At 35.0% G+C, this 25450-nt stretch overlaps 1 protein-coding gene across 1 annotated transcript; it reads left to right on the top strand.

Moving 5' to 3' along the window:
- Window positions 1–273: 273 nt before the first annotated feature.
- Window positions 274–25450, top strand: LOC132552972 (arginine-glutamic acid dipeptide repeats protein-like). Its single transcript, XM_060217174.1, has 4 exons — window positions 274–520; window positions 3756–3826; window positions 22009–22111; window positions 25374–25450. The coding sequence occupies exons 1-4, from the start codon at window positions 274–276 to the stop codon at window positions 25448–25450; spliced, it is 498 nt and encodes a 165-aa protein (XP_060073157.1).

The raw sequence follows: 25450 nt of genomic DNA on the forward strand, positions 1-25450 counted from the left end.
TTCTAGAATATGTTGTGAATGAATATTTTTTAGGACAGTTTTGATTTTAAGATTGTAGGATAAAAAAAGTTTGCTGTGAAGAGATAAGTAACATATATTGTAAAATAGATTATTAGGAATTCAGCATGAAAATGTCCTGAAAATACTGAGTACTTGTTAAAGCTGATTTAATGCAGCTTCATGTGTCAGCATTTAATTTTGGCTTCAAAGATACAAATCAAATACCACTTCTAAATGTATTACCTCATATTTTCTCTAGAGTTAAACATCACCATGGATCCAAGGGTGATCCTTAAGGAGACCAATGATGCCAGTAGTCCAGCTAAGAAAAGGAAGGGGAGAGAATCGAAATATATAAAACAGGAATTACAACAAGAAAGAACCCAGGAGGACATTGTTGTTGTCCCAGTGAGGAAGGGCCGCAAAGGCTCAAAATGGCAGGGATCAGGCTTCATCACCAAGAGAGGTGACCAGATTTTGTCCTACACTTCAGAAAACAAGATAACTTACAGGAAAGGAGGTGAGACTTACAATTTGATATTAAATAATGTTTGGAATAATGGTTGGCCATATATCACAATCAGAAAATTGGTCATTAATCAAGAATCCAAAATGTAAATCACATATTGTCGTTTTTTTACTTGGCAGATATATTTTGTACATGTGAAAAATCTGTTTTTTTAATAATTGACTTTTTAGTGGAGAGATCGGCTTCCTGACCTGAGTGTTGATGGTGTTCAGATAAAAAAGTATGAATTTCTGCCAGTTATGTGATAAAAAAAACCCAGTAATCTGCACTTTATCTCTTAATAACGGGGAAAAATCCTACAAAAACCTGACAGTCCTAGACTGGTAGACTCAGTAGCTGAGCTAGTGATTTGGTAGCAGGAATGACTAGTAAATATCTTATTATGCTTTCCTTACTAAAAATGCTTAGCTAGTAGGAGTCATGGTCACAGGTCAGACCATATCTTTCATGCAAATCACCTACCTGTTTGAATTTTTATTTATTTGTATTTTGAAGATAAAGTATCACCTACTTTCAGTTTTTACTTCATCACATTTTGCCACTTGTATATGTGCTTACTGTATTTTCAAGGTTATAACCTACATCTTAGCAACTTTCCCCCTGATTTGACCCACATATAAGCCACACTAGAATATAAGCCACGCCCTTTCTTTACATATGGTGACCGTTATTGTTGATGTTTGATATATCAGTAACAGATAATGGAAGGCAGTTCTTACAAAGTGGTAACCGTTATGTTGACCAAAGTTCATTGATATAACCGACAACGGAGGGCAGTTTATCAAGATCCTCAGTGAAACATTTAATTAAGTTTGCAAACAGATAATCTTTTACTTAATTAATGTATTTCAGAAAACGTAAATTTGCAAATATCGAGCTGTTTTGACTTGGGTGCCTTCACAGATTTTCTTTGCACAGATACATATAGGGCCTGATGTTACGTACAGTTCACTAAATAATCTTGTCACCAATGTTTTTACTGTTAGATATTAACAAAGGCCCTTGCATGCAGACCAAATTCTTATAGTCTCATATTGTATCTTCTTGAATGTTAGACAAAGCCATTCATATCGCAAACAATCATGGCGGTCATTCTAGAATTTGACCACTTTGGCTTTGAAGTAGCTGCGAAAGTCCAGATGATATGATTCATATGAAAAGGTATGATGAATTAATTCCATGGAAATGTTATTTTTATTTAAATCTTCAAATATTCTTGTATTTGATTGCAAATGACTGTTCAAGACGATCTGTTTCAGTCTCAAACACATGACAGGCAGGTAATTGTAAACAGTCTCAGTACCGCCTCATACTGGTGTACTGGTATATTTTTTTTCTTTTTCCCATCCCGCTGATTTTTCTTTTCGTCCACATAAGCCGCATCAGTATGTAAGTGGCATGCCTGACTCAAAGACAAAACAAGGTGCGGCTTATAATTTAGAAATTACGGTATGCACCTCAGAGTCATGAAAACTTTTAAATGATAAATGGGCTAGTGAAATTTCAGGCTGCTTACTTGACTGGTTGGTGGATTAAGATATGAAGTTCTAGCCCAGTTGATCTTGGGAGTTAATGATAGATTGTTGAAATAAACGCACCAAGCTGTCAATGGTTGACTAGGTTGATAAATCACAACTCTCAGTATTGATGCCTTTTTAGCATAAGAAATCATGGGTGCTGTCCTATGTGGATTGAATTTAAGTAAAATGTTCAATGCAAAGAGGTTTCATTGAGCTTTTGTAGGTGATGGAATCCATGATGAAATGAAAGCAGGACATTTATTTCTGTATGCTTAGCCCATCAACATCAGTTAGTTGGGTTGTTCAAATCACCCTTTGTCCATATATGGTCCTTCCATTGTCTGTCCGTTGTTCGTCCATAAAGAAACCTGTTTGTCACTATTTTTTGGGAAGTACTGAAGGGATATTTCTCAAACTTAATGTGTGTGTTCCTTGTGGTCCCTAGTGGTGCCCATTTAATTTTTAAGACAGATCAGTAAAAGAAATAACCAGATTTACAGTGGCCATGTTGGATTCTGATCGGCAAATTGTCTCTCTTGAGAAGTACAGGAGAGATATTTCTCAAACCTAATGTTTATGTTCCTTCTGGTCCCAATTTGCACCGTTTAATTTTGTGTCCACTCCTGAAAACAAGTGGCAGACCAGAGGCCATTTGACATTCAAGGGTTGCTATTCCTCTTTCTCAGAAAATTCTTGTTTGTTCTTTTTTTAAATTCATTGGCAAATGATTAAGAGGCAAAGGGGAAAGTAGAGAACTTGTGAACCAATAAAGATTATACCATATCGACCGGCAAGATTCTTCTGGGATCTCTTGTTATGTGTAGTCTTAAGCAAATGTTGTATTAATCCATGACTGTAGCTGGTGGAATAGCAACGATGGAAGACAAGATTATTATGGGTTACAAACTTAAAAAATAGTAGCTTGTATTAACGCCATCAGATGGTAGATGATTCAAACCCTGCTGTCCCTTCGTTGTCAGCCATCATCCTCTGTCCTTGTTATGGCTGTTTCTCCAGAAGCCCTTGGATTACATAATACAGATTATTTATAAATGGGAAAAGTATTACATAATACTAATTATTCAAAACTGGAAAATAGAGAAAGATGCCTAATGTATGTTCTGTTTAATTTGCATATTTAAAAAATGGATGTGAATGAGAGAACGCTGATGTTGCTATGAGTTTAAAAGATTGTGTAACAGCAGAATACATGGAATATAGGAAAATGTCAATGAGTTTCACGTGAAGTTAATTACAAAAAGGTTGATTGACGAGGTGAGGGGTAATTAAGGTAGAACGGCGGGCAGCTGTAAGGCCCTGTGTCTGAGGTTCTCATCACACGTCACATCTTGTCCTACAACTCCAGTCATTATAAAACATTAGCATCCATTTTGGATTTGTCTTGTGAATGTGCTTCTGTAGGCATTGTGTGTTTATCGCACCTGTAGAGCAGACACGTGATTCTCCCTTACATCAGTGGACTTTTAATTAAAACTGATTTTTTTATTCCAGGAGTTAAACTTTCCAGATATGTTGTGAAATCATAAAATGGTGAAGTTTCCCAGAAGAAATGAAGTATTCCCTTTATGCTGTTCTATATTTAAGACTCACTGTATACCTGTTAAATATTGTTTTTTTTTAATGTAGATATATATCCATTGATGTTTCAGACAGTTAACAAAATTTTTTTTTTGTGATATTTTCAGACTGTGTATACCTAGAGAATGCCCGTCGGGACCAGCCCTACCTCGTTTGTGGGATTAAAGACTTCAGACTGGTGAGTTTATGATCACAATGATGCTTATAAACAAATTTCATCATATTACTACCAGTGTTTACTAATGTAGCTACTGTGTATGAGCTGATGAACACAAGAGGTGAACTATTATAACCAGGAGTATCCTAAAAGTTGGATATTTATTGTAATATTATTTATTTTAATATTCTAGAATATTTTGTGTGAAAAAACAGTGAGTGTAAATATTTGGGACATTTCTATGTTAATATTAACATATTTAAATATCATTAGGCAGTAGTGATACAAAATTTTCTCATGACATTTATTTCAAATAAGGCCCTTGCTACGTATTGCGGTGCATGAAAACAAATAGCAAAGACAAGCTGTGTGATGTAGTTTCGTTCATTACTTCGCTTTATTGTACTCAAATCTAAACTTTGTACTTCAAGGTATCATTAACATGCATGTTGATAATACAGTCTTCGTGATTTATACAGTCACAAGTCCTATGCACTGAAGTTTTATGATGACCACCGTGGTTTCATTATAGCTCTAATGTCAAACATGACTGAAACAATAAAACATCAATATAAGTTCACATGAAACATTAAATATTTATTTTTAACTGGGACCCAATGGAAATAGAGTAAATTCTCTATAAAAGCCCTCTTCTGAAGGAATGCCAGGATTCTTTAAAAAGTTATCGGGTCTGAAACATCCCTAGGGGAATGGGAATCAAATTTGTGTAAACAGTGCATCTGGGGTCTCTGAAACCTTTCTCCTTTGTAGGAATGATCATATTATATTTAGATTTGGTCTGAAGCATCCTTGAGTGAAGAGGGGCACAATTTTGTGTAAGTGGTATGCCTGATCATCTTTGGGCAGAGGTTGGGACCAGATATGTTGGTAGTATGAAGGTATTTTGACAAAATTTAGTCAGAAGTGTTCTTCAGGGAAATGAAACCAAATTTATATGCATGGTTGGACTTGGCCCCTGGTGCTTGAGGAATTGAGCCCAAAAATGGGTAATTTAACAAATTCTTTAAAATTTGTCATATGCAGGAATGAGAAGAATTGGTCCAAATTTGGTCGGAAATATTTTTGAGTGAATGCGGCAAAATCAATGTTTTTTAGACCGTATGGGGAAATAGACATTTATGTAGAATTTGTTTCCGTTTGGTTTGGATTGAGCATTTTCAGTCAAACAAAGCCAAGTGTGCAATTGAGATTTTGCATTTATGTATACTATGAAGAAGATCAAAGATAAAACTTTAGTCTTACATATATGAATCTTCAAACAATAGTATGACCCAGACAGACATGTAAGGAAGGTGTGAAGATTAAGTTTTTGTTATGTACCAATAATATAACCCAGACAGTTGCGTTTGTAAGGTATGGAGATTAAGTTTTTGTTATGTGTTGCTTCTGAAAGGTGTTGAGAATCTCAGAACAGGTGTCTTAATCAGGGAGGAGCTTTGAAGGGGCAGATTGATTCTTCAATGAATATAAATGTATTCAATAATTACTGATACATAATATCTGACATGAGATTCCATTTAATATGTGGATTTATAAAATGAATCTTTAAGACTTTGTTATTTTAGTGATCATTTTGTGATATCTATTTTTTAAGCAAATATGGTAGAAAACGGACATTTTTACATCAATTTTAAAGTCACATCTGCTTTTTACCTACGGTCCCCATTGTTACGTAACAATCTGTGACTGAAGTAAACTTTAAGTGAAATTATGAAGACCAGCATGGAACAATGTCTTTAAATGAGATTTGACTTCAACTTCATTGAAATTTAATGAATCTGTACTCGTGGTATGAATAATAGTGCAAAACCATTCATTATAGTAAAGGTTTCCTTGGTCTGGGAAACTTTCCCACATTATCTGACCAAAAGTCCCTTGAAGTTTGTCTAGCACTGCTGTGTTGCCACAATATAGCTCAACCTAAATAAATTCCATTTATACAAATCAAAGACATACTAGATATACTAGTGATCAACTAATTTTTGATTATCTCCCTTTAACTGTTTATTGCAGAAGATTCATGCATGACACCATTAGATGATGCTGTAACCAGCAGTATACTGAGAAACCCGCTTATTCTGATATTCTATTTTACAGATAGAAATATAATAACTATTGGTATATTATGTATTATTTATCGATATATTATCATAACAAAGCAGGCTTTTTTAGGAGTAGGAATTGAAAGTTAGACGACCATAACAGTCCAACCTATTACTAAATAAAACAAAGATGAAAAACAATGTCATATGAATGGATAATTGCATTTTGAAATAGTTAAAATCAACATGAGTTCAAATGAATGCTGATAGATTTTTATATAAAAGTTGTAAACACGTTCATATCAGACAGAGATATTATACTTTTAGTTCCAATTCTATGAACTGTGTTGAACTGAAGGCAGAATTAATTACTGTGATATTTAGTTAGGTATACATATGAAATTAATTGTCTACATTTTACCAATTATTATGATTGCTGGTTTTGCCATTAAACTATGTTACCTGGCTCCGGAAAATGTTCAAGTTATCACAATCACATGATGGTCACATGTCCTGTAAGGTTGTACTACCTGAGCATTTTTTTCACAAATGAGTTATGTAATACTCCCAAGTTCATGTGATAAATCTTTATAATAGTTCCTCTGAAAGTGTATTGGTATGAAACAAATCAATTAATACACAAGTGTTAATATGACACTGGGGTGAACATCAACCTATCTCTACCATCATGTTCTTGTTGCTATAACTGGAAAAGTAAAGCCTGATTTCTCAGAGGGAATAGATGTCATATCTTTGGTTATTTAAAACACAACACTTGTTTTAAAGGAGAGTGTTTTGATCTAAGAACCATATTTCAATTGAAATATTAGAAAATTCACAAATTGACACCTATGGTTAAAAAAGCGATACAAAGTGGCATTTGGAAAAAATTGCTTCAAAATTATCCATTTCTTCCTTGTTCTAATTGTTGGGCCAAATTAGGAGTCCTATTTATGTAATCAGTACTACCTCATGAAGGTTTTGGTTAGGATGGTTGGGTGGCACAGTGGTAACACACTCGTCTTTCACCTAGCCGTCAGGGGTTTGACTCCTGGAACGGACTTGAAGAGGTAAGGGTCACCTGCCCGACCACATGGATTTTCCCCCGATATTCTGGTTTCTTCCCACAATAAGATCCCTCGCACACTTACATCCGGGCTGTCACGAGTGATTAGTATAAACTGAAATAACTTGTTTCAAATTGTTGTAATATAAATAAAGTTTATAGTTATATATAGTTATAGGTTTTGGTTGACTACACCTGGCACATGTAGGTAATTTTGTGATCTTTATTTTCTGACGTCAATGTTGAACTTACCTGCAACAGGTGGGACCGGCTACATTAGGGTGTCTCTGGTGATAATTAGTATCATAAGGAACAGCCCAGGTGTCAAATATGGACACTTGCCAAGGGTTATAGCTTATGAAAATTAATTATGAGCAGAAAAAAATAGTGATGATAAATATCTCATGTTAGATGGTATCACGATTATCGTTTTTTTCTTTACTGAATTTATACTGGGAATATTCAGTACCTAGAAAAGATATAATTATAAGCAGGATATCATATTATCAGTTATAAGATAGAGCCTGTGTATAATTTAAAGCATTGTGAGATACATTCTCTCCCAATATTAGATACTCCTAATTCTGGTGTAAGCAAAGCATACCAGGGTAAACATGTAATTATACTCAAATCAATGTAGCAGAGTTTACCTGCATGAAAGGTTGTAAAATGCAGGTTTACCTGTATCAACTCCAAAGTTTGTATGAGGCAGGGTTACTTTATGAAAGGTTGTATGAGACAGGGTTATTCTTATAATAGGTCGTATGATTCAGGATTGCCCATATATAAGACTATGTAGGGCAGGGTTATCTATATAATTCAGAATTACTTGTACCAAAGATTGTTAGGCAGGGTTAATTACATGTGGCATAGGTGTTGTGTTACCTGTACTTACCTGTGACATTGGAATAGTGTTATCTGTACTTACTTTTGCCATTGGAGTAGTGTTACCTATACTTACCTGTGACAGTGGAGAAGTGTTATCTGTAATTACCTGTGACATTGGACATTACAGTTGTGTTGACTGTACTTACCCGTGACATTGGAGTAGTGTTACCTGTACTTACCTGTGACAGTGGAGAAGTGTTATCTGTACTTACTTTTGACATTGGAGTAGTGTTACCTGTACTTACCTGTGACATTGAAGTAGTGTTATCTGTAATTACCTGCGACATTGTAGTAGTATGATCTGTACTTACCTGTGACATTAGAGTAGTGTTACCTGTACTTACCTGTGACATTGGAGTAGTGTTATCTGTAATTACCTGTGACATTGTAATAGTATTATCTGTAATTACCTGTGACATTACAGTTGTGTTGACTGTACTTACCTGTGACATTGGAGTAGTGTTACCTGTACTTACCTGTGACAAAGGAGTAGTGTTACCTGTACTTACCTGTGACAAAGGAGTAGTGTTACATGTACTTACCTGTGACATTGGAGTAGTGTTACCTGTACTTACCTGTGACATTGGAGTATTGTTTCTTGTACTTACCTGTGACATTGGAGTATTGTTACTTGTACTTACCTGTGACACTGTAATAGTGTTACCTGTACTTGCCTGTGACATTAGAATAGTGTTACCTGTACTTACCTGTGACATTCCAGTAGTGTTACCTGTACTTACCTGTGACATTACAGTAGTGTTACCTGTACTTACCTGTGACATTTGAGTAGTGTTACCTGTACTTACCTGTGACATTGGAGTAGTGTTATCTGTACTTACCTGTGACATTGGAGTAGTGTTACCTGTACTTACCTGTGACATTAGATTAGTGTTACCTGTACTTACCTTTGACATTGGAGTAGTGTTACCTGTACTTACCTGTGACATTAGAGTAGTCTTACCTGTGACACAATAGTGTTACCTGTACTTATGTAGGATTGAGGGATAGTCTGATCTGTTCATTTTAAATATTTGAGTAGTTGCTACGTACTGTTAATCTTTTAGTCAGTAATTAAGGATTGACTACTGATTACTTTTTGTAAAGTCACATGTGCGCTGACAAAGTCTTGTACTTTTTACTTGTATTATTTACCTCAGTTATCAACAATTTACAAATTCTTTCAATAATTAGAGCAATGATATGGTTGAATTTGCCTGATGGCAAAACTCTTGATGAGGAGAGCTGACCAGTCTAGACAAAGAGGGTTCTCTATACTGAATTACTGTGTTTGCTTTACCAGAATGACTTGAAATAATTGATATGGTAACAGCACATGTTCATTATTAATTCATTGCTGTGTCCTGGAGGCAGTGGTTGAAGTAGCCAGACACACATGCCTCATCGACTCTTTGTTCCATTGGCTAAGTGTCTGGTTAGGGATGTAGGGAGTGATTTGATTGGCTGACATGTGATATTATGGGCGTAAGGACTGTGATAATAGCTGCTAAACACCCATTTTACAGTTGTAAACATGACAGATTATTGATCAGCAGTGAAATGTTCAACTTCATGAACACATTTATATTATACCCCCTTCCTCTCCATTTTTTTTTTCAAATTTGAATATCCGATATAGCTTTAATGATATCAGGACTGACTTTTGTGTTGTATAGTAGAATTCTGTATGAAGCACATTAGATGTTTTATATAGAGATCAATATAACACATGTATCAAAAGCATGCACACAGTTCATAAATTTCCTAAAACATCCTCTTTTGAAAAGGAGTTACTAGGTTATTTTTAACTTTCATTGAACTTGAGGAACTTATTACCAGCATAATGATCAAATTGTTTTTGAATGAGAGCATCTGGTACATCAACTTTAATGATTGTCTAACTAGTCTATTATTCTTATACTCTGGAATATTTTGTCTCATCCTTTGATAGTCTGTAATGGAATATTCTGTCTCATCCTTTGATAGTCTGTTGTGGAATATTTTGTCTCACCCTTTGATAGTCTGTTATGGAAGATTTTGTCTCATCCTTTGATAGTCTGTTGTGGAATATTTTGTCTCACCCTTTGATAGTCTGTTATGGAATATTTTGTCTCATCCTTTGATAGTCTGTTATGGAATATTTTGTCTCGTCCTTTGATAGTCTGTTATGGAATATTTTGTCTCATCCTTTGATAGTCTGTTATGGAATATTTTGTCTCATCCTTTGATAGTCTGTTATGGAATATTTTGTCTCGTCCTTTGATAGTCTGTTATGGAATATTCTATCTCACCCTTTGATAGTCTGCTATACTCTAGTTGTGCTATACTAAGTTGTGTCTGTTTAGTTTGGGACTGATCAGAAATACAAAATGTCTGACAAGTGGCCATATTGGATTTCACAATTAAAGATTATTGTTATTTCTTTTGAGGCATTTTCAGATTTTATATTATTAAGGATATAGAATGGCAGAAAGAATAGGAAAGGAGCGTCCAGATCCAACTTAAACTGAACAAATGAAGACAATGGTGGGAGCCAAGATCTGTCTTTTTATTACTGCTGAATTTCTTCTTTTTCTAAAGGAGTGACTTTGGCCATGTTGAACATGCAATAGTAGAAAGGTGTGAGCCAGAAGTCTTGACCTGACGTGAATAGTCTACACCAGCAGAATACAGTACGATATTGATATGGAATGGCTTATTACCATTTCCTAGGCATGGTATCAACATCTTTGTCTGACTGCTGCCAGCATGGACCAGCGCAATGAAAAAATACATATATTCAAGGCAACTGCCACAGGGAGTCTGAACTATACATGTCGAGCTCTGAATAACATTCAATCACAGTTGGGAAAACAAAATTACCTACATGTGATAGATCTGGTAGTGTAATGATGGTCTACAGGGCACCATGTACTATGGCTGGTGTGGATACCGGTGGCTCATATCATCATTTACTGGTGAGATTTTTAGGGGCTGCCTTGTTTTATACCTGAGGGTGCAAGTCCTGATGTAGTGTGTGCAGACTGGTTCCTCAGGTGGGCCTGCCTTCATATACTCACTTTTGAATGGTTGTGCTGGGCATGCCATCGTGTATTGGGTTGGTCACACTTGGCTTGTCATCATGTACTGGTTTTGTCACACTGGGCTTGTCACCATGTTTTGGTTTGGTCACACTGGACTTAGTGCTGATTTTGGTAATGCTGGGCTTGTCATCATGTACTGGTTTTTGTCCCACTGTGCTTGTCACCATGTACTGGTTTGGTCATGGTGGGCTTGTTATTATGTACTGGTTTGGAAGCTGGGCTTGTCACCATGTCCTGGATTGGTCACACTGGGCTTGTCATCATGTACTGGTTTTTGTCCCACTGTGCTTGTCACCATGTACTGGTTTGGTCACACTGGGTTTGTCACCATGTACTGGTTTGATCACACTGGGCTTGTCATCAAGCTCTGGTTTGGTCACACTCAGAGCTTGTTATTATGTACTTGTTTGGTCATTCTGGGCCTGTCACCATGTATTGGCTTGGTCATGTTGGGCTTGTCACCATGTACTGGGTTGGTCACACTGGGCTTCTCATCATGTACTGGGTTGGTCACACTGGGCTTGTCATCGTGTACTAGTTTGGTCATGCTCAGCTTCCCATCATGTACAGAAGTTCAACCTTGATGTATCATTTCTGGGAAGCTCTCTCTTATCATTTTTTTCTGTCATGCATTATACATGAACATATAGACATCAAACGTTTATCTTTTTATTTAGGCAAATCATTACCAGAAAATGGCATTTCATCTTTAATGTGGTAATTATAGACTGAAAGAATCGCTGAGTTAAGTTTCTATGTTGTTTGACTCTCATTTTGTTTATCATGTCCTGGTCATTTATTGGGGAAGATTTAATAAGTAAGGTCACTAGGTGCAGCAGAAACTGTTGGTTAGATAGTGTAAAGATGACTATCATTTTATGTATATAGTTATGTATTCAACTGTAACAGAGTAGTCACCTTTGTGAAAATTCATGATGAAACAGATGATTTGTCTGGGGAATATTGATCACTTGATTGATATATTCATACCAGTAAGGAAACATTATTCTTTTTTACATTTTATGGTATTCCAGCGTCATAAAGGTTTCAACATTGGTATTGAAACATTCCTTCAAAGAGAAATTTCCATGAAAAATTTATTACTTAAATACTAGCTCTGATACATAGAGTGACTTTTTAACTTGTTTAATGTGACCGTAGAGTGTTGAAAGCTTGTGTGGTGAAATAATACAGAACCCTCTTTGAGTTGAAATATAAATCATGGTTACTAGAGGCTACAAATTTGATGGATGACAATTTATATTGGAAATTATGACAGCTGTAAATTTTACATGTCATGGATTTTGTACTTGGTTCCGTAATAAATATGAAAAATTAATTTACCTTCCTTGTAATGAAAGCTATACACATCATACTTCAAATGAAAATAAAATAATTTCTGTAATAGCATTGGTTGATGCATTTTCAAATCATGATGTAAGTTGTTCACTCCTGGTAGATTTATTATGTAATCTTTTCCATATAAATCCTATCATGTTGTTAATATTTTGGTAACAGCTTTCTTTTTCACATGATATATAGTTACATATATGGTACCATAGATTTCCATGTATTTTTGTCTAATATCCCGTGGGTGCATCCTTTTAGCTGGATTTAGATTTGAATGGTTATAAGCTAATGTGTTGGCAGTTTGTATAACTTTTAACCGTGTCATTTACCTGTGGTGTCATTTAACGTCTGGTGTCATTTAACGTCTGATGTAGATGTATATACAAACCTGTCTATAAAGGCCACACAAGGGAGCTGAGAGATGTCTTATTTGACAGAGAATTAAAAAGAGTAATGCTGGTGTTTAAGAACCATTTTATTGATGTTTAGTTGTCAGTAAATACCATTTTTATCCAACAATATCCACACCTGGTAATGTACCCATTATATATAATGCTGATCATTTAGAACCAAATTCTATTACATTGTCCTGTAATAAGCCCATCTCCTGACTTCAGGTCAAAGGTTATATGTTGCCCCTCTTATTACTAGGCAATTATAATGCTCCCTGACAGGAAAGCAATAGTTGCTGTTTTGTCCGTCCACATGTCCATCCATCATATTTTTGTCTGGAACATATCACAAAAACTATTGGATCAACATGAAAATACATAGGTAGATAGATATGGATAAGGAGAAGTACAATGTACAAGAACCATAACTCTATTTTTTAATAATTAGCCGTTTTGGAACTTGCGTTTATTCCAGGAGCATATATTGGTTCTTCCAATTCTTTTGTGTAAGACAGATGCCTCATGGATGACCTTGTAATGACACATTTAGTATATATAGATATAACAGTATTTAGGAAGGTCACACTGAGGGCAGTTTAGATCATAATTAAGGAATTATCAGCTACAAGTCTCCTGGAATTGGATTGCTAAGACGGTTCAAATTAAATATCTTTTTAAATCGACTTCGCTATTACATATATATCAATTCCCTATATTGAATCAACAGGTTTTGATATTCTGGGAATTAGCTGGAAATGGTCGGAGGTAGATGATGAGATTTGTAGTAGGTCTGATACAGTTTGTCTGTGCTATTCACTTCGGCAATCCATAAAGTGTTGGGGTATAGTGTTGGAAGTGTGTAATAAAGCCAGCCACACAACACTACATCAATTTTCCTGCCCTTCCTTTACTGATCAGTCTCTCCAACATCTAGCCTCTTGAAATTGACTTTTCAGCCTTGTAAGCTATCTCCATCAACATACAGGGCTGTTGTAGAGGAACCATTGGTCTTTGTACTAGGAATCCTTTTAGAAATATGCATAAATGGGCTGGGTTGCCATAGTTAGAGTTATCAGGAGATGAGGATAAATAAGACATGTATGGGAAGACCTCATCATCGATTCTCAGTTGGGATAGATAAACAAGTGTAGAGTATGTTAATAATCATTAGGTCTGCTAGTCTGTTAATCTGAATGCTTTTTCACATTGCCTTCCAGTAGGCAAGGGGAGATAAGTCAGTAATAGCTGCCAGAACCTTCCTCCCTTTTTTGCATATATATAAATCTTTTTATTTTCTTAGATCAGTTTCTATGAATGTAAGTATATCATTCTTGCCAGGAGAGAATTCTCTCCTATTTTTTTTAATGTATGGGATTTTTTTGTTTTTTATTTTATTCTTATTATTTTAAAAGAATTCATCAGTAAAATTTGTAATAATTTTGATATATGTACATCCACCTTCATCAATCGGTAACTGCTGTCTAAATTCAGATCATTGCTTTAAAGAATTATGCATAATGTATTGTATATCAACCATAAATATGTGTTTATAGTTAGAGTTGCATATCATACACAGGTGCTTTTTGATGATTTATTCAAGGCTGGAGAGAAAAAAGAAATTGAAAATTCCCACACCTGAAGAGTTTTGATTGAGGCGTTGTATAGAGAATGATTCAGGATAACCAAATGGAAAACAGTGCTAATTTATGCTGTTTTACTTTTTTCTGGGCGCAAATCAAAGAATTTCTCCAAGACATTTTCCAGCCAGTTTGAACATTCTGTGAACACTTTGAGTGCGAGGAGATTTGTTAACTTTTTGATTTGACAGGCCACATGTTATTGTCCAGAATAAGCCATTGTTACCTCATTACGTTACAAAATTCCACATCCTACCTTGTATCAGTACTATATATTTTCTGAGTTAAGCAGGATCTTCCATGGTAACTGTACAGCTAATAAATAAATCTAATTCATGAAAACACCTAATGTCATGTGTATGTGTGGCAATTCTGCTTATTAATGCAAATTATTTAAATATATATCAACTTAATTTTACAGCAATTGCAAAACAAGCTGTAAAATTACATTAATCACTCTTGTTGGCCAGGATAGAAGTGCACAAAAGTGGGGAGGGGGTGTTCTTATTGTGGGACGAAATTTAATCACTCAGGGAAGGTAACCCCATACCTTCTCTTGTCTGTTTGGAGAATTGAACTTGAGCACCTGACTAAAAGGCAAGTGCGTTACCACTAAGCCACCAAAGTATTAAAGCTAAGACAGCCATCAGAAGAATGTACATGTATACTTTAAATACACTACGCAATAATATTTTTGTCCCAGCTGTAGATGCTTTACATATGTTGTGGTATTACTAGAAAAATAGATGGTTTCTACATGGTGACATATATTAAAATTGGGAATATACTTTTCAATATAAAGGGATTGACTTTGATATAAAAATGTAATGTTTGTCAGCCACATGTATAATCCTCTTTACTCTTGGTTGGTACGCATATCTCTCGAGGATTTATAAAAAAGGAAGTATTTTGTATTTGTCAATAGAGTGCAGCTGGAGACAGAAAAGATAATAGATGGGAGATAAAAGAACATTGTGAATATTATATATGTAATCTGTTAGTTGTATATATTTAGCTCTACATGGTAAGAATCAAAGTTATGGTATTAGTTTTATTATCAAACCATCTGATTGGTAGGCTGTTCGGCTTATGTCTTAAGTTCTGTCATTCATCTGTCCGTAAACATTTCTTGTTATCATAATCTCTTGAAGGGCTGGATGGATCTTTTTCAAATCTGATATATATATAGGTTCCCTTTGGGTACAAAAACAAAATGGCTGACAGGTGGCCTTCCTGGATTATGATAGCAAAAGTACTTTTTGTATTGTTTAAAAAATTTCATGTGTTTGTTAAAAAAGGCTTACAGACAGTCATCTTGGAGTTTGACCTTGGAAGAACTAGACAGATCTATCACAAATCTTATATCTAGACTCTCCTTGGTCCCTTGTTGTGTCTGTTTGATTTTTTCAATTGATTAAAAATAAAAAAAAAAACGTGGTTGAAAGACGACCATCTTTAATTTGATGATTTCAGTGTAACACAAATACTTCTCTGAGGAATTCTCAAATTTCCTTTAATTAAGAGCAAGACTAGAAGAAAGATAAAGGGAACAGCCAATATGGTGGTGGGTACCAGGATTCTTTGGGGATCAATTGTTTTCATTCAGTTTTCTTTCAAAAATATAATAAAAATTGAATTTATCAATATTTTTTTAAGAAGTGTTTTACACTCATGACAAATAGAAACATTCAGTCCCATGTGTAAAATATATATACAGGAAACCAGTAAATATCCTTAACTTGCTGCCTCTAGATATCACATTATGATCCAATTTCAAAACAATTTGTTATCATCAGATTGTAAATATGAATGTTATTTGATTGTAAATGTGTGTAATAGTTGATTGTAAATGTGTGTGTTAATTGATTGTAAATGTGTGTGTTAATTGATTGTAAATGTGTGTGTTAGTTGATTGTAAATGTGTGTGTTAATTGATTGTTAATGTGTGTTTATTGATTGTAAATGTGTGTTATTTGATTGTAAATGTGTGTGCTATTTGATTGTAAATGTGTGTGTTAATTGATTGTAAATGTGTGTGTTAATTGATTGTTAATGTGTGTGTTAGTTGATTGTAAATGTGTGTGTTAATTGATTGTAAATGTGTGTGTTAATTGATTGTTAATGTGTGTTTATTGATTGTAAATGTGTGTGTTTATTGATTGTAAATGTGTGTGTTTATTGATTGTAAATGTGTGTGTTAATTGATTGTAAATGTGTGTTTATTGATTGTAAATGTGTGTGTTAATTGATTGTTAATGTGTGTTTATTGATTGTAAATGTGTGTTATTTGATTGTAAATGTGTGTTATTTGATTGTAAATGTGTGTTATTTGATTGTAAATGTGTGTGTGTGTGTGTTAATTGATTGTAAATGTGTGTGTTAATTGATTGTAAATGTGTGTGTTAATTGATTGTAAATGTGTGTGTTGTTAAATATCCTATCCTACCCAGAATCATGATTATAAGTATTCATTACTGTCAAAAAGCAGTCATTTCAATATATTTCAACTTGATTAATGGTTTTATAGTCAATAATGTTTGTCAACAGTGATTTAATGTTTGGGCCCTATACATACCCTATTGAATGCTGATTGTTTAAAAATCAGGTCCTGTTTAAATAAAAAGGTTTGCAGGAATAAGAAATTTATTTATCAAACAGTATTCAAAACAAACCCCCACAACTAAAGCCTGCACACAAATGTTTATCATACAACACTCATTACACCCTACAGCTATAGCCTGGTCACAAGTGTTTATCATTATCATACAAGCCTGACCATCATTACATACCTACAGCTATAGCCTGGTCACAAATGTTTATCATAAAACACTCATTACACCCTACAGCTATAGCCTGGTCACAAATGTTTATCATACAACACTCATTACATACCTACAGCTATAGCCTGGTCACAAATGTTTTACATACAACACTCATTACATACCTACAGCTATAGCCTGGTCACAAGTGTTTATCATAAAACACTCACTACACCCTACAGCTATAGCCTGGCCACAAATGTTTATCATACAACACTCATTACACCCAACAGCTATAGCCTGGTCACAAATGTTTATCATACAACACTCATTACATACCTACAGCTATAGCCTGGTCACAAATGTTTAACATACAAACTTTATTACATACCTACAGCTATAGATTGGCCACAAATGTTTATCATACAACACTCATTACACCCTACAGCTATAGCCTGGTCACAAATGTTTATCATACAACACTCATTACACCCTACAGCTATAGCCTGGTCACAAATGTTTATCATACAACACTCATTACATACCTACAGCTATAGCCTGGCCACAAATGTTTATCATAAAACACTCATTACACCCTACAGCTATAGCCTGGCCATCATTACATACCTACAGCTATAGCCTGGCCACAAATGTTTATCATAAAACACTCATTACACCCTACAGCTATAGCCTGGCCATCATTACATACCTACAGCTATAGCCTGGCCACAAATGTTTATCATAAAACAATCATTACACCCTTCAGCGATAGCCTGGCCATCATTACATACCTACAGCTATAGCCTGGTCACAAATGTTTATGCTACTCATGAAAGGCTACGTGTTTATCATACAACACTCATTACACCCAACACTATAGATCACAAATGATTTACATAATGAACTATTTACAGTATATTATGTTAAAGAGAAACACAGCTTTGTGGGTAAAATGTTTATCATACAAACTTTTTATCTCATTACACTATTACAAGTGTAATCAACAGATTAATTGGTACAAGTTTTATCATCTGCACTTACCTACAGCTATAGCCTGGCCACAAATGTAAAACCATTATAGTACAGCTATAGATTGTAACACAAATGTTTATTGTCATTACACCCTACAGCTATAGCCTGATCATGATTAAATCACTTTATTAGCCCTACAGCTATAAGTGCTGAAGTTCCTCATTGGCTACAGTCTATAGTGGTTTGTCTTGCCATTGTGTGAATACAACTATATAGCTCATAAAACACTCATTACACCCTACAGCTATAGCCTGGCCATCATTACATACCTACAGCTATAGCCTGGCCATAAATGTTTATCATAAAACAATCATTACACCCTTCAGCGATAGCCTGGCCATCATTACATACCTACAGCTATAGCCTGGCCACAAATGTTTATGCTAGATGAAAGGCTACGTGTTGAGATCCTACGAAACACTTGATCACTGATTCACATAATGAACATATTTACTCGTATATTATGTTAAAGAGAAACACAGCTTTGTGGGTAATTAGCATGAGGTAGAGGATTGTAATACACGTTTTGCTTTTTATCTCATTTCACTATTACAAGTGTAATCAACAGATTAATTGTACAAGTTTTTTTGTCTGCACTTCCTGATTTGCGTGCGTTATGTCTCCAAAGTACCATTAGAGTGTTGATTGTAACCAGAGTGTTGTCGAAGCCTCGCAGCTGATCATTGATGTAAATCATATCAGCCAGTTCTGTATCAAGTGCTGAAGTTCCTTGCGGGCCAGTCAAGTGGTTTGTCTTGCCATTGTGTGAATACAACAGCTCAGAAACGCATAAAACACCATCAAACCCTTAAATATGTTCAGACGTAGGTATTTATTTATTCTTGAATGATACACAATTTAAAAAGGAGGGCTAGGATTTCAAACTGTTATACAAACACTGAGCATAGTGGGTATTTACTATTCCACAAATAAAGGGTCTCAGCAGATTGAATAAATAGCACTATGGGCTTGGGGATCAATACTGGAGGTTGTAGCTAGCTCAATAACAGACGGAGACATAGCAGCTTGGGTCATAACAGGCAATGCAATGATTAATTTATGTGCTAATTGGGGATTAATTACACTCATCGTCTGCTGTTTGCTGCGTGGTTAGTAGAGAGAATGAGAGGATGAGATTCTTAGTAGTTGAGGATTACTGAATTGGTAGGTTGGTTCGTTGGAGGAAGAAGTTGAGGGACACATGGCTAAAGATTATCTTGGTTTCTTAAGAAAATTAAACGCTAGGTTGAGTAGCTAGGTTGAGTCAATGATTGCTATTTCAGTTGGCAATAGCAAGGGTGTAAGGATTTCTCATGGTAAATGCTGGATTGTAAGGATGACCAAGGGTCCCCTCTCTGTAAGTTAGCAGATTACCTAGTGAGGATGACCAAGGGTCACTTCTCTCTAAGTTAGCAGATTACCTAGTGAGGATGACCAAGGGCCACCTCTCCCTAAGTTAGCAGGTTACCATGTGTGAGGGAGACCAAGGTCACCTCTCTCTAAGTTAGTAGGTTACCTAGTGTGAGGATGACCAAGGGCCCCCTCTCTCTAAGTTAGCAGGCCCCACTTGTATAAAACATCTCAACTTGAGATTTCTTCAAGTCGAGATATTCCTCAGCTAATATCTCCTCAAAAACAGTTTGTATAAAATTTTCTCAAGGAACAGGAGGAAGTCATTGGCTAGGATGTCCTGAAATTCCTTGAGGAATTTTCATACAAGATATTTTCAAGGAGATATTAGCTGAGGAAAATCTCGACTTGAGGAAATCTCAAGTTGAGATGTTTTATACAAGTGGGCCAGGTTACCTAGTGTGAAGATGACCAAGGGTAATCTCTCTCTAAGTTACCAGGTTACCTAGTGTGAGTATATCTGTTATTATGTTAGTAAGAGAAGAATAGCCAAGGTAATGATTATACCCCAGTTCAACAACGCCTTGAGTGAACAAAATAGCTATAGTTTGACAATAACTGGAGTCCAATTAACTATGATATGGTTTGTTATACTGTGTATAGTGTGATATAGTTTGTTATACTGTGTATAGTGTGGTATAGTTTGTTATACTGTGTACTGTGATATACTGTGTATAGTGTGATATGGTTTGTTATACTGTGTATAGTGTGATATGGTTTGTTATACTGTGTATAGTGTGGTATAGTTTGTTATGCTGTGTATCGTGTGGTATAGTTTGTTATACTGTGTATAGTGTTTTATAGTTTGTTACACTATGTATAGTGTGGTATAGTTTGTTATACTGTGTATAGTGTGATATAGTTTGTTATACTGTGTATAGTGTGATATAGATTGTTATACTGTGTATAGTGTGGTAGTTTGTTATACTGTGTGTAGTGTGGTATAGTTTGTTATACTGTGTATAGTGTGGTAGTTTGTTATACTGTGTATAGTGTGGTATAGTTTGTTATACTGTGTATAGTGTGATATAGTTTGTTATACTGTGTATAGTGTGTGTTTGACTGTGTAGTGTGGTAGTTTGTTATACTGTGTATAGTGTGATATAGTTTGTTATACTGTGTATAGTGTGATATAGTTTGTTACACTGTGTACAGTGTGGTAGTTTGTTATACTGTGTATAGTGTGGTATAGTTTGTTATACTGTGTACAGTGTGGTATAGTTTGTTATACTGTGTACAGTGTGGTAGTTTGTTATACAGTGTATAGTGTGGTATAGTTTGTTATACTGTGTATAGTGTGATATAGTTTGTTATACTGTGTATAGTGTGATATAGTTTGTTATACTGTGTATAGTGTAGTTTGTTATACTAGTATAGTGTTATACTGTGTATAGTGTGATATAGTTTGTTATACTGTGTATAGTGTGGTATAGTTTGTTATACTGTGTATAGTGTGATATAGTTTGTTATACTGTGTATAGTGTGATATAGTTTGTTATACTGTGTATAGTGTGATATAGTTTGTTATACTGTGTATAGTGTGGTATAGTTTGTTATACTTTGTTATAGTTTTTTTATACTTTGTATAGTGTGGTATAGTTTGTTATATTAAGTATAGTGTGGTATAGTTTGTTATACTGTGTATAGTGTGGTATAGTTTGTTATATTAAGTATAGTGTGGTATAGTTTGTTATACTGTGTATAGTGTGGTATAGTTTGTTATGCTGTGTACAGTGTGGTATAGTTTGTTATACTGTGTACAGTGTGGTATAGTTTGTTATACTGTGTATAGTGTGGTATAGTTTGTTATACTGTGTATAGTGTGGTATAGTTTGTTATACTGTGTATAGTGTGGTATAGTTTGTTATACTGTGTATAGTGTGGTATAGTTTGTTATACTGTGTATAGTGTGATATAGTTTGTTATACTGTGTATAGTGTGGTATAGTTTGTTATACTGTGTATAGTGTGGTATAGTTTGTTTTACTGTGTACAGTGTGGTAGTTTGTTATACAGTGTATAGTGTGGTATAGTTTGTTATACTGTGTATAGTGTGGTATAGTTTGTTATATTAAGTATAGTGTAGTATTGTGTACTGGTTACTTGGGGTAGTATCTGATGATGTTGATGCTGATGAGTATGCTATGAGGAAGCCTAGGTTACCTATAGAAGTTGTACAATCAATACGTAGAATACACTGATGTCCCAGGGGTCTACTCTCTCTAACATATACACACAGATTGTTACACTATTATCAGCGCTCACCAACCTGTGCTGTGTTGTTATTCCTTAGAGTATCATTGTCATGATGCTTTCAAAATTCAACTATCTGTTGATACTTTTCTCTTACCTAAAACATTGGTGATGATCTTGTACGTCTTGAGCAGACGCATTGTCTCAAGAAATGTCTGTGCTGATCTATCCTGGCTGTGATTGGCTGGTCCTCAAGGACTTATAGTGAGAGAAAAGGACAAACAACTGATTTGACTATCACCTGATGTGAAACATTGTGATTTTTATTTTGCAGACTAAGCGTGAGACACTGGTGGTTGGAATCAAGTGGTACTTTCGCCTGTCTGAGGTGCCTGATAGTGTCTACCAACTGCTAGTTCAAGACAGACACAGTGAAAGTAAGTCTTTCTTTTCTTTATCTCTCTTCTTCCTTTCCAGATGCAGATGGTGTGTGCAGTTTTTTTCAGAAGTTTACTTAAAAATAAGAAATTGATGAGAACGACTTTGGAATTATTACTTGGAGCAAGGAGCTGACCTGTTGGACATCCACTCATGACATTATCAGAGGTGATTTCAGGTCTCATCTCTCAATAATCTTTTGTATTTTTTGCTGGAAAACATGACTGCTGAGATCAGAGCACTTCTTATTAAGTTTTTCACTAACTTCAGAAAATAGGAAGTGGAAATGGACAGGTAACAATTGATTGGACAGGTGTCAATAAAGTGGACAGGTAACAATTGATTGGACAGGTGTCAATAAAGTGGACAGGTAACAATTGATTGGACAGGTGTCAATAAAGTGGACAGGTAACAATTGATTGGACAGGTGTCAATAAAGTGGACAGGTAACATTTGATTGGACAGGTGTCAATAAAGTGCACAGGTAGCTATTGATTAGACAGGTGACAAAAAGGTGGACAGGTAACAATTGATTAGACAGGTGTCAATAGACAGGTGTAAATAAAGTGGACAGGTAACAAATGGACAGGTGTGATTGGACAGGTAACAATTGATTGGACAGGTGTCAATAAAGTGGACAGGTAACAATTTGATTGGACAGGTGGTTGGACAATAAAGTTGACAATTGTAACAATTGTAACAATTGGACAGGTGTCAATAAAGTGGACAGGTAACAATTGATTGGACAGGATTGACAATAAAGTGGACAGGTAACAATTGATTGGACAGGTGTCAATAAAGTGGACAGGTAACATTTGAGTGGACAGGTGTGAATAAAGTGGACAGGTAACATTTGATTGGACAGGTGTCAATAATGTGGACACGTAACATTTGATTGGACAGGTGTCAATAAAGTGGACAGGTAACAATTGATTGGACAGGTGTCAATAAAGTGGACAGGTAACAATTGGTTGGACAGGTGTGAATAAAGTGGACAGGTAACAATTGATTGGACAGGTGTCAATAAAGTGGACAGGTAACAATTGATTGGACAGGTGTCAATAAAGTGGACAGGTAACAATTGATTGGACAGGTGTCAATAAAGTGGACAGGTAACAATTGATTGGACAGGTGTAAATAAAGTGGACAGGTAACAATTGATTGGACAGGTGTCAATAAAGTGGACAGGTAACAATTGATTGGACAGGTGTCAATAAAGTGGACAGGTAACAATTGATTGGACAGGTGTCAATAAAGTGGACAGGTAACAATTGATTGAACAGGTGACAATTGATATATACAGGTTATAACTGAGTTGACAGGAAACAATTAAATGGTCAGGACAAGCTATCTCGGAGTTTAGTTATTATTATTATTTTTATTTTTAACTGGAAATCATCAAAATTATTTGTATCAATATTAGATATTACTAGTTTGAAGTGGCCTTTGGAATTACCTAAAACGACTGAAAGGTCAAGGGCATCGACAGTCCCTGATCGCTTTTGACATAGCTTTAATGCCATTTTAGTTTGTGATACAGATAACCACTGTCTCAGATTAGTAAGAAAGTACTCCCATCCTAACAGTTGATCAATAATCCGTGCTTTCTTTGATTCTAACATCTGCACAGTCACAGGCACATCGAGGTGTAATTCAATTTTACTGTTGTTAGCGTCAAACCATTTGTTCACACACAAACACAGAGGAAGAAGTGGATTCTAGTGGTAAATGAATTGCTATTTTGCAGACAACATGACAATGGCTGCGTTTATTCTTTGCTGGAGGTGCTTAGGCCTTTACAAATAATTTTTTTCTTGTATTAATTACTATAAAATCTTATTGTTTTATTTCCTTTTTCATTTACAACCTGCACGTAATAGCACACTGTTATCACATATTTCTTGTTTGTGCAATTACCATACCTGCACCGCATCTTACAGTTGTCATAGTGATCTCATTAAGAAATATATTTTATATCTTTGTGGTGATGTAAAGCTGAACATGTTTGATGCTCCTTAGTTTGCCTGTTGGTTTCGTTGTTATTTACCTTATTCTCAATTGACTGGTCGAAATTCAGATACATCTTATGCTGAAAATCTATAATGGTTTCTGCTAAAACAGGGAATCAGTTTCAGTGACACGATACTGAAATATTTCACACTATATGTAGTTATAATGGCAGTTCTTTTTTTGTTCGGTACAATTTGTTTCAAGATTTATATAATTGTGTATTTTACCAAAATCTCAAGTTGGACACATCAGATGTTTCCAGCATTGTTTTGTCCAACTGATTGGTTTCTTTTACTTATGTGGTTACCAAAAGATGACTTCTGATTGGACGGAAATTTTTCCTTACTGGTACCCCTAACCTTGTAATTTACTGAAAATAGATGTGAATGTAAGGAAACATATGTAGATGTGCATGCATATTTTAAATTCTGCATCAGTGGGTTTCAATAAGAAAAGAATGCATATGAGTGATGTATAAAAATTTTTCAATCTGTCAGGGGCTGTTGTAAGTTATCCTCAGGGTGACAGTTGTATTGAATTTGAGTTTGGATTATGATTCTGTTGACACGTTGGCATTTTCTTGTCGTTCTTGACGACTGAGAAATTGAAATTTTATTGACAATAATGATAAAACCTTTCCTTGATGGAGTTGTGTTACAAAGGCATTGCAACTTCATTACAGATGTAACAAATATTCTACACTTTTTCGTAATAGCGTACAGTTTAAGCAAATGTTCTGCATTTTCATAACAGCGTACAGTTTAAGCAAATGTTTAACATTTTCATAACAGCTTACAGTTCCAGCAAATATTTGACACTTTCATAACAGTTTACAGTAATTGAAAATATATTACAACTTAACTACATCAGTACAGATCCAGCAAAGTTTTAACGTTTTCATAACAGCTTAAAGTTGTAGCGAATGTTTTACTACAGCTGTACAGTTCCAGCAAACATCTTACACTTTTATAACAACTTCCAGTTCCAGGAAATATTTAACAACTTCATGATAGCTGGTGAACCATATAAATATAGAAAGGAATAAAGACTATTGTGAACATTGAGCCTGTTTTATATTCCTTTGATATTGAATCATTAACTTGTTCTGCATTTTAATACCATAGAGACAATAATGCTTAAAGTTGGATATAAAAAACATTGGAAACGATCTGCAAAAAGAATTCCCCAGGTAAAAGTCAATATATAGTGTCTATACCAGTATAAATATTTTATCTACTGCTTGTTTTACAGTGTGTCAGATCATTTGTGGGACAAGCTATTATGGTGTCTCATTAAAGAATAATGAGACAGAAGAAAGACTGTTATAA

This window comes from Ylistrum balloti, unplaced genomic scaffold, assembly GCF_031769215.1.
Source record: "Ylistrum balloti isolate Yb309-2 unplaced genomic scaffold, AGI_CSIRO_Ybal_v1 Utg370290, whole genome shotgun sequence".
Taxonomy (NCBI): Eukaryota; Metazoa; Mollusca; class Bivalvia; order Pectinida; family Pectinidae; genus Ylistrum; species Ylistrum balloti.